General features: G+C 33.0%; 1 protein-coding gene across 1 annotated transcript; it reads left to right on the plus strand.

Moving 5' to 3' along the window:
- Nucleotides 1-6,797: 6,797 nt before the first annotated feature.
- Nucleotides 6,798-11,272, plus strand: LOC127700750 (bifunctional endo-1,4-beta-xylanase XylA-like). The gene is made up of 2 exons (XM_052204399.1): nucleotides 6,798-6,860; nucleotides 9,532-11,272. The coding sequence occupies exons 1-2, from the start codon at nucleotides 6,803-6,805 to the stop codon at nucleotides 11,013-11,015; spliced, it is 1,542 nt and encodes a 513-aa protein (XP_052060359.1). The 5' UTR covers nucleotides 6,798-6,802; the 3' UTR covers nucleotides 11,016-11,272.
- Nucleotides 11,273-11,553: the final 281 nt, after the last annotated feature.

Genomic DNA, 11,553 nt, shown 5'->3' on the forward strand with positions numbered 1-11,553 from the left:
CGACAAATTAAATTGCAATTAATCAATAGTATCCCTTGATTTATATTAGATTTTACTTCAAAATTTTAACTATCGAGAGAAGATAAATATTGTAGTCAAAGGGGTAACGCGGTAGAATATGTTTCTCTAATGATTTAATGGAAAAAGCCCAGTGCAATGTTCCGAACGGATATGGCGTGAAATCCTACGAGACATATTTGCTTTGTTTAACTGTGTATTTTTCAGACTTCCTTTGATTTCCCTCGTTTGTGTATGTTTCTCTGGATTCCATGATTTCTCAAACGGTAAAGTTGGTTTAGTTCAATGAATTCAAATTAAGAGATTGTGTACATTTTATCTTTCTTCAACATTAAACAAGATATCAGATTCGATCGAAACTGAGTTATTGGAAGTTACAACTATGTAGTGCTACGACTGTTTGATAGAACCAGTTAATTTTGTAAAATTGTACATAAGGAATAACACCACTAATTCACAGCCCCATTGCTATTTTGTTTTAAGTTGAAATAAAGTGACGGTCATTTCACGTCAAAATGATACCTAAGCACAACCATTTATCTTAAACCGGATTGAATTAGAAAAATTAAAATCAAATTTGATTGAACAGAACAGTCGCTGGAATGTTTCTCAACGGATGGTTCGGGAACAGATATATAAGAATATATAATGGAATTTAATGATTATTACCCAGAGGAGATTTGCAGAAAGAAATAGTTTTTTTTTTAATTTTTAAGACGTTTTCAACAGTCAGTATCTTAAAGTCTGTTTGCACTAGGAAGTGTAGTATTTAGTACGTATCTTTTTACAGACACCTGTAGAAAAATATTGTTTGTATTCAATTTCGTTCCTCATAACTCATTATGTTGAGTAGGTTTTTTAAACTGGTTAAGTTAAAATAATTATTTTCCTCTCGTCAATGAGACAACTATCCACCAGAGATGTGGTATGATTGCCAATGATACAACTATCCACCAGAGATGTGGTATGATTGCCAATGATACAAATATCCATCAGAGATGTGTTATGATAGCCAATGAGACAACTATCCACCAGAGATGTGGTATGATTGCCAATGGGACAACAATCCACCAGAAATGTGGTATGACTGCTAATGATACAACAATCCACCAGAAATGTGGTATGATTGCCAATGAGACAACTATCCACCAGAGATGTGGTATGATTGCCAATGATACAAATATCCATCAGAGATGTGTTATGATAGCCAATGAGACAACAATCCACCAGAAATGTGGTATGATTGCTAATGAGACAACTATCCACCAGAGATGTGGTATGATTGCCAATGAGACAACTATCCACCAGAAATGTGGTATGATTGCCAATGATACAAATATCCATCAGAGATGTGTTATGATAGCCAATGAGACAACTATCCACCAGAGATGTGGTATGATTTCCAATGAGACAACTAATCATCATCATTTTCTCTGAACCAGTATAATTTTTTGTTTACGGGGCCAGCTAAAGCCTGCCTCTGTGTGCTGGATTTTCTCGCTGTGTTGAAGGCCCATTGGTGGCCTTGAACTGTTTTCTGCTCTTTGTTTGAGTTGTCTCTTTGACACATTCCCCGTTTCCATTCTCAATTTTATTAATCCAAAGCTTGAATCAAACGTAATCTTAACAAAGAAATAACAAATTCTTCTGGTCTCTCGTAGACAATTGTCTCTGGTCTCTCGTAGACAATTGTCTCTGGTCTCTCGTAGACAATTGTCTCTGGTATCTCGTAGACAATTGTCTCATTAGTAATTATCTCATCCTTCTTATTTTCAGTTAAACATATGTGGCAGATCTTTGCTATTGTAATTAATTTATGACGATTTAGTAGGAGCTAGACATATTGTATATACACTTTTTGGTGAAGACTGAATGTCGCCCTCTGTTTGTTTTTGTATTGTTGTGTTGCTGCCCCTATTGACATATACCACACATTTGCTTTTATTCATTTTCAATTTCAACGAACTGTTTATTTACTGATCGTATGTACTTATATAACTTTGAACCGTTTGTTTATATTAAAAATTCGTTTATATTAAAAATTCGTAAGGGTTCCGCGGAACCCAGTGTCACGCCTACTTTTTCTGTTAATCGCAGGCTCAACAAAAATGAGGAAGTAAATCAATAAAAATATTCCCCTTGATAATATCTTTTGATTGTAAGAAGCTTCTGTCCAAGTTTGGTAAAAATCCAGGATAGTTTATGAATCTAATAAATGTTTAAAAACTTTTAACTGCAGACTGAATGTAATGTTAACTGGAAGAAAACAAAATTTCCTTCTAGATACTAGCATTTGATCATAAACAAGCTTCTGTCCAAGTTTGGTACAAATCCAAAATAGTATAAGAAAGTTATTAAAATTTTAAAAACTTTAACCACAGAGTGAATATGTTGTTTCCTGGCAGAAAATCTAAGTCCATTTAAAAGTAAAATGCGGAAAAAATGGATTTATTTTTTTTACAAAATTTCCTTCTAGATACTAGCTTTTGATCATAAACAAGCTTCTGTCCAAGTTTGGTACAAATCCAAAATAGTATAAGAAAGTTATTTAAATTTTAAAAACTTTAACCACAGAGTGAATGTGTTGTTTCCTGGCAGAAAATCTAAGTCCATTTAAAAGTAAAATAAAGAAAAAATGAATTTGTTTTTTTACAAAATTTACTTCTAGATACTATCTTATGATCATAAACAAGCTTCTGTCCAAGTTTGGTACAAACCCAGGATAGTTTAAGAAAGTTATTAAAATTTTAAAAACTTTAACCACAGAGTGAATGTAATATTTCCAGGCAGAAAAACTAAGTCCATTTATAAGTAAAATACGGAAAAATGGAATTTTATTTTTACAAAATTTACTTCTGGATACTATCTTATGATCATAAACAAGCTTCTGTCTAATTTTGTAGAAATCCAGGATAGTTTAAGAAAGTTATTAAAATTTCAAAAACTTTAACCACAGAGTGAATATTTGTGGACGCCGCCGCCGACGACGACGACGACGACGACGCCGACGGAATGTAGGATCGCTATGTCTCGCTTTTTCGACTAAAGTCGAAGGCTCGACAAAAATGATTGGTCTTTGTGGAAAATATCCACACATTAGCCAGTAATTTAGTTCTGACATGGTTTAAATAATATGATAATTCATTTTATTAATTATGCAATCATGTTTAGGCTGAAACTCCATCGGACACCTTTAGGTTTCAATGCTCTTTAGTACTTTACAAATTTAGCATCTCCTTTGCAACTTAAGGTCTTGGGCGTATCTGGCAAAATTACGTGTGCGCGGCATCTGGATCAGGCACTTACTTTAATTGTTTCACGCCCTCGAAAGTTTCTTGCAATTGTTTTTTTTTTTTTTTTTTGTATTGCATTTTGTAGTTATTTCTGCAACATGTGTATTTTGATCCTCGAGGTACCTAGAGCATTTATCGTGTTAGTACGTGTCGTTCAAACTAAATATTACGAATTTGTAATGTGTCATAATATTTCAAATTAAATTCTACAACAGACAATGCAAAATGTTCCTCAATTATTTTCTATTTTTTTTTTCACATTTGACAAAGGTTTTATTAGGGCATGGAATACGGTCAACCGATAGTAGAAGCTATGATATAAAGGGCCGTCCGTTTGGCTGTGCGGGTTTTATGAATACGAAAACACATCCGATCGGAAACGGGACGTTAAATACGCTGTCTCATTTACAGAGATGTTTTTACTCTCTAAACTTTAAAGAAACTTGCAACAATGCTTTATGGTCTGTGCATGTAGCCTGATGCAAGGCAAAATTACTGCACCTATACAGCATACCCTCTTTTTATCCAGGTAGTGTACGTTTCCCTGCTCTTTGTTCAGGTCGACCAAATTTTACTTTCATGGAAAAATCAAGCCGTCGGCTTTTTGCCTTTAAATCGTTTCACATTTTGTTGTGCCGGGGTCATTTATAGCTTACTATATGGTAGTGGTTTGCTGGTTTTTGAAAACCGTTCGATGACCATTATTTGTTTACATCTTCTTTCTTTGATTTCTGGTGGCAAGCTGTCTCATTAACAAACATATAACATCGCTTCATTTATACGTTGTGTTGAAACAGTTTTAAGATGATTCATTACAATGCTGGACTTTTTGATCGACACAATATTTGCTGAGTTTGGTTGATTCAACAGACAGTCGGTATTTCAATAAGTACTAATTGTGTTCATGTACTTCTGACCTTCTTGGTTTTTTTTTGTTATCATATGAAGTAGAATTCATAGAGAACCTGTTTAAAGAAAAACAGTATCTTAATATGTTATAAGGTAGATGGGATGTCTAAATGATCGACGATAGATTTTCTTAATTTTCTGAAAAAGACTTCTATGTCAATGTACTTTCCAATTTAAAAAAAAAAGCTAGGGGTCACGGACCTTGAATTTACGTTAAAAAGCATTGAAATCAACGAAATCGCAGTTATTTTATATGGGTTATATAGGAGAAACTTAATGTTTCCTTATTGAGGAAACATTAAACGATAAAATTGGTTAAATTTCAATGAGAGAATTGCTTTTCATAAGTATTTCCGAAATGTCGAATAGAATAGGGGGCGCCTTATTTTTCTTCAAAAATAATAAAAAAAAATTAAAAAAAATAACACAAATTGCCCTATCAAATTAAATATATTTATCTGCCCTTGATCTTTAAAAGATTTTTTTCTGAAAATTTTAAATACACTTAACAATACTTAATTTTTTGATAGTTTAATCTTTAAATTTCAAGTTTTAGATGTTTCTGTTGTATATTAAATGATACTTGGTAAACTTTTATTAAACAAAAAAAAGGACTTTTACAAAATGCCAAGGAGGTGTCACGGAATAGAAGTTCCTTCATAAGATAAGTCCCAAATGGAAACAATATTCTGGAATATTATTTCCACTGGAATAAATATTACAGTAAATGTTCCTAACGGAATATATGGTATAGAATATTTGTTCCAACAGGAACATATATTATGACATTGTTTATAACAAAGTTTCCAGTGGCACTTCTGTTAGGCGGAACAAATATACGTTGACAGAGGAATGATCAGAATAAGACCCCCTATCTACCTAAATTCACCTTTCAGATATATTTATAATGTCCTGTCACTCAACATTTCCGACCGTGCAAGACTCTCATGGGTAGTCAATGTCGTTTAAAACCCCATTCGTCGTTACTCAACATACATGTAGTTGAGAAGGCATTAAACATCAAACCAAAATAGTCAACAATCCAAATCGATCCAGCAAAACCATAATGGCCGCGTTTTTCTAGCTTGACGACAACAACAAACATATTTAAATGCTCACCAAACGCCTTAGGGCACCTAGCCGACCATGCAAGGTCTTAACAGTCAGTCAAAACCCACCAAGTATAGTTCACTCAACATTCCACATCTCAACATTTCTTTTTCGTTATATATATATAACAAGGCTTCAATGTACGATATATGTCATTTAGTTATAGGAGTTATGATAATCAACAATTATTCTAGAAAAGGCTTGGGTCTGGGGGAAATTCAGGGCAAAATCTTTAAAGGAAAAAAGCGACACTTCAGGTAGAATACATGATCTTTCCAATACTCCCGTCCCTATCCTTCGATGAAACTCAAAAGGCTATATTCTGTGTACACACTAATTTACAGGAAAATGGAATTAGTACCAACATCGTGCGCAACGTCCGGAACTACACGTAAGCATCACTGGCTCCAATGATCATGAAGTTTAAACGTTTCTATCATTTTCTCATAAAGTAATATTTCGCTCCTTAGCTTTATCTTTGAACTAAAAGAAAACGAAATGAACTACGGATAGATATTTATTAAATGTAGCTTTATATTATTACATTTGTTGTATGTCGTTTCATTTATAACCGTGTATTAAAATTGTATACGGTATGAGTTTTGAACATTATGACGTCAGTAGTCCTTTAGTCTCGGATGGATAGTTGTCTCATTGGCAATCCTACCACATATTCTTATGTTATGACCTTCCAGGAACAAAATATTTTTATTAGTATTTATATGTACACATCTCACAATAAGAACGTGAATAAAAATGAAAAAGAATGTATCACCCAATGCCATGAATATGACAAATTACGTGTGGAGTACAAAATGTATGTACATGTCTTTTTTAAAACTATTTATATTTTATTATAAAAACAATAGCTTAAGTTAGCGTGGATAATTTCTTCACAGTCTTTGTAATTTTTTTTTATTTTCGCATTAAAATATTTCATTCAGTTATTGTTTTTTTGAAGTTTATTATATTTGTTTTTGTTTTCAATTGAGAAAAATCCGGGTTGTTTTCTTATATGGTAAATAATCATTCCCGCTGCTGGGCCATCGTGTGAACACATCCGTCACTGTGCCCGTCACCCTAAACAACTCGGTAAACTAGAATAAAAAAAATAGAAATTTTGTTAGTGGAGTTATGCCTTTCCTCGTTGGCTTCTTAGCGTTGTAACGCGGTACATAATGTATTGTTGCATGTAGATTGACATAGCATGACATATACAATAGATTATTGTCGTGGTAGGAAATTCATGTACCTGCAGCTCGTGATGTTGATACAACAATGGGTTTCAAATAAAGGTATGGTCTGATGATCAAAAGTATGTCCGCCTGTTTGTTCATTTGCTGTCAGGATAAAATATTTTGTCATATTTTATACATAAGATATAAATAAATACAACATAAATATCATTTGATGCGGACTTGTAAGATTAATTAGAAGAAGAAATAAGATAACATTGTGAAACTTCATCAAACATGGGGGAGCAGGCAGTTTTTGTGCTCTTATTCGCTTGGTTTTGCATATCAGTTGCATGTAAGTATAAAATATTTATTATTCACAATATTTCATTTATAAAACCATATTGACAAGTCTCTTGATCAGTGTTTTAAGATTAAAACAATCATCAAAACGTGTAAAATTTTAACCAATCAATCCCTCATTATAATTGTATTTGATTAAAGTGTTCCTCGTTACCCTAATATTATTGCCCATTTAAAGACCTTTATAAATTGTTCTTGCGTGGTATATGCTATCAAATAGTAAATACGTATTTTAAAACTCAAACTGTTTAGCGAACCCGTTTCCTCTCTTGTTGTCAAAATTTATATTTATCACCCGCTGTTTGAAAAAAAAGTAAACGAATTTGAAAAAGCTTGACATATCTTTGCACACTAGTTTCAAATTCGATCAAATCTCTTTTAATTAAAATAATGCAGTCAAATGGGTTCCCTTGCAATCATTCAAATTATTGTAAATAGATATAAGAAGATGTGGTATGAGTGCCAATGAGACAACTCTCCATCCAAGTCAAAATTTATAAAAGTAAACCATTAAAGGTCAAAGTACGGTCTTCAACACGGAGCCTTGGCTCACACCGAACAGCAAGCTATAAAGGGCCCTAAAAATTACTAGTGTAAAACCATTCAAACGGGAAAACCAACGGTCTAATCTATATAAAAAACGAGAAACGAGAAACACTTATGAACCACATCAACAAACGACAACTACTGAACATCAGATTCCTGACTTAAGTCTTGGTAAAACCCGTTTAACTAAATAGCCAATCTCCATTAAACACTTCAAATCTGTTTGTAAGACTCCTTCATCTGTCCACGTAGTTATTCTGTAAATAGCTATAGCAGTAATATAATCTAGCTTCACATGCTGGTTCAAACCTTCTTTAAAAGCTGTGAAATGCTTAATCTATTGGCAAAATGATTCATTTGTTAATTCATTTAACAATAGAATGCTTCTTTTTACAATTATTATTAAGGTGTAAATGCGTTGACCAAGGCATATTTTGTATTCCGCGCTACTATGAAAAATGTGCACACGATCAACGTCCTTATAACCCTATTACATTATAAAAAGAAGCATTCAATTCTTATAAATTACATTTTAAAGCTACACCCATGAAAATATGAGTTATATCAAAATCTTCCTTTGTTTTTCAATGCATTATTTCAACATTGTCACGGAAAGCACGTGCAGTCATGGCTGAAATAAAATACGAGTGCCTCGGAATTATTGTCTGCTAATCAAAATTAAGGATTCTTATAAAAAATACATGTTTTGTAATCATTATAATAACATTCAACGGTATCAACTTTAGTATATATCATAATATTCCAATTTATACAGAAAAAAATTATGAAAGACATTTTCTACATAATGATGTTAGAGTCAATAAAACACAACTACGACATTGTTTTTTTGTGAATTGCATAAATTGCAAATGGTTTAAAAGAAATATTAAAAAACACAATAGAAATTTTATTTGTTTGAAAAGAACATTGTGACATGTTGTTTCGAGTGTGGAAGGGTGCGAATTAAATTTCCTGTGTTTACTGTTGTTCCATCGAAATTTTTAAATACAACAAACACAATATTTATTCAATATTTTTTCTTCTGTCCTTTTAATTACGTGTCCAAAATATATATACATGTCTTCTGGTTATTTATGCCGTTGGATAAAAAAAAAAAAACGAAATATCGTTGGTTGCCGTCTGTCATATTTGTTTTTTCGTTAATTATTTTGTCATAAATCAGACCTTGGTTTTTTTTGTTTGAAATGGGTTTGAGAGGGACTGTATTCTACATTTATATTCTTATAAATAGCTTAACTTTCGAGAATAAGGAAAATGTCGGTATCAGCAGATATAATATCCAACCGAAAAGGTATTTCCGGTTTCAAAAGTTACTTCAACTTGACAAAGTACTTAAAACCAATTACTTTTTTTTATTCAGTAAAACCTGACACTTCATGACACTATTTCAACCAAAGAAAGGACACTCCTTTCTAAATGACAAAAGTACCTAGCAACCATATACTGTTTAATTCAGTGGGTTATGAACTATCATATCACGCCTTGTATCTATGATAAGTTAATGGTACAATTTGTAATCAAAGAGGACACTGTGTAACTTTCTGTTTACAAAGAGAACACTGTATAACTTTCTGTTTACAAAGAGGACACTGTGTAACTTTCTGTTTACAAAGAGGATACTGTGTAACTTTCTGTTTACAAATAAACTCATCATAGATACCAGGATTGAAATTTTATATTTACGCCAGACGCGCGTTTCGTCTACAAAAGACTCATCAGTGACGCTTGAATCAAAAATGTTAAAAGAGCCAAATAACGTACGAAGTTGAAGAGCATTGAGGACCAAATATTCCTAAAAGTTTTGCCAAATAAAGTATCTCGCAAGATCGTAAATTACGTCAACATGAAGCAATAACTGTTGATCCCATACTGTAATTTGATATATTCTCCTGTCCTGTCAATTGAATTATTTGTATTTGTTTGACCCTCTCTTTATTGTTCGCCCAACCTCTTTAAGTTAAGGTCCATAATTTTGATATTCCATTTTTTGTAAATCAACAGATATTTGATACTCCGGAGCGTAAATCTGGTGGAACCTCACTCTAACCCTAACTTTACTACACACATTGTATCTTCTTTTTTATTACATCTAACAGATCCAGTAAAACGATCAAGTGATGGCTCACACGTTAGGAAAGGAACCAACACAGAATCTGTGGGAAAAGGAAGTATTGGTCGAATGGGCTTGCCAGAAAATAAGATACTTACACCGGGAAAGAATTCTTTAAAGATAAAACTATTAGAAACATCACATCTTGCAGGGTCTAATCCTGTCGAGGGGATGGTCATGCCATCTCAAAATGATTTAGGGTTAGATAACTCTTTCTCACAATCTACACAAATTAGTGAACCGAGAGCCACAATAAATAACAAAAGAAGACACGACTTTGATGATTGGGATTCTTGGGAAAGTTCTGATGAGCATAGTCATAATCGAGAAAATGAAATTCGTAGAGATCATTCCGACTGGGACAGTTGGGAATGGGATTCTGATGAATTTCAGACTAAAGAAAAATCAGAAAAAAATTATGATATGCGTGGTAGTTGGACTGATAGAGATGATTGGATTGATTGGGATTCAGATATATCATCAGAGGAAAAAGATAACCGGGGGAAACTCAAAATTAGAAAGCTATGGTCAAATAAAGGGAAGAAAGGAGCAGTCGATGATTGGTCTGACGACTGGGATTCAGATAGATCTTCAGAGGAAATAGATTATCGGAGAAAACTCAAAATCAGAAAAATATGGTCAAATAACGGGAAGAAAGGAGCAGTCGATGATTGGGATGACTGGGATTCAGATATATCTTCAGAGGAAATAGATTATCGGAGGAAACTGCAAACAAGAAAAATATGGTCAAATACCGTGAAGAAAGGAACAGCCGATGATTGGGATGACGACTGGGATTCGGATAGATCTTCAGAGGAAATAGATTATCAGAGGAAACTCAAAATCAGACCAATATTGTCAAATAACGGGAAAAAAGGAACATTCCATGATCAGGATGACTGGGATTCAGAATTTTCTGATGAAGAGAGGGATAGTTCATATAACCATCGGATCTCAAGGACAAACAATGGACTAAAAAGAAATATTAATTATCAAAGTGATAGTAGTGATTGGTTTGATGATTGGTCAGACGAAAGGTTCGAACACAGCAATGGTAACATTCGAAAGCCAAATATCAGATTTTTCACTTCCAAGAAAGGATACAGTGATGACGTTTTTGGTGATTGGACAAGCGAACAAAATGAAAGGACATATAGGAAAGTAGGCAGATATAATAAAAGTACATTCAATGACGATAACTGGTCTGATAGGTCAGATGATAATGACAAAGATAACTTATATATCGAAAGTGATGAAAATGATCTATGGGATAACATCAGGGACGATCATAATGAAATAAGAAGTAAAAACAATCGACTTCATGACATAAGAGATAAGATTTCGGAACGTGTGAAAAACGCTTTATCATCAGACCTGGATGATATAAACTTTAATAGTATGCCAATGATGAGTAAAACCATGTTACCAAAAGGGATTAAGTTCCTTGGAAGTGACAATGGAGACACATAGAATGTTTTACAATAGATTATTGGTTCAAAAATCCGATTTAAAAGTCTGAGTTTAACACCCATAATTGTTACAGGATGTCTGGTGTAGAAAAATGAAAGTAGTATCGTGGTTTCAATAGAAATGAATGTGCTCTGTTCCTTTGTCACAAATTGAATAGACTTTTGTTTATACGATTTCTACTAAGTTTTATAGTCAGTTCATACAAGTATTGATATCAAATTTGTTTACTTTTTGGTAATAAAAAAAAACGAATCTCATGGACAATATCTGATCCTTTGCTACGATCATATATTTCAATTCTTGTGATTTAGCTGCTGTGTTGCATTTGATTTGTCCCTGCGATCTTGAATTCCAAATCCTGAACCATTTTGTTCAAAGAGCAAAATAATATTGATTTGATAATCGGAGAATTTTCTATCTGTAAGATGTCCAGCAACTAATATTACATGCACATGGACGTTAACATGATAATTAAATATGAGTATACCCTGCTTTGTGCTGATTTTAACGTGATAGCTTTACATTTTATAGTCTACAG

The sequence above is a fragment of the Mytilus californianus genome, unplaced genomic scaffold (assembly GCF_021869535.1).
Source record: "Mytilus californianus isolate M0D057914Y unplaced genomic scaffold, xbMytCali1.0.p SCAF_5, whole genome shotgun sequence".
Lineage (NCBI taxonomy): Eukaryota > Metazoa > Mollusca > Bivalvia > Mytilida > Mytilidae > Mytilus > Mytilus californianus.

Coding starts and splice junctions, on each gene's coding strand:
- LOC127700750 (XM_052204399.1), top strand. CDS start 6,803: ATGGGGGAGCAGGCAGTTTTTGTGCTCTTATTCGCTTGGTTTTGCATA. Junction 6,861..9,531: donor GTTTTGCATATCAGTTGCAT/GTAAGTATAAAA, acceptor TACATCTAACAG/ATCCAGTAAAACGATCAAGT.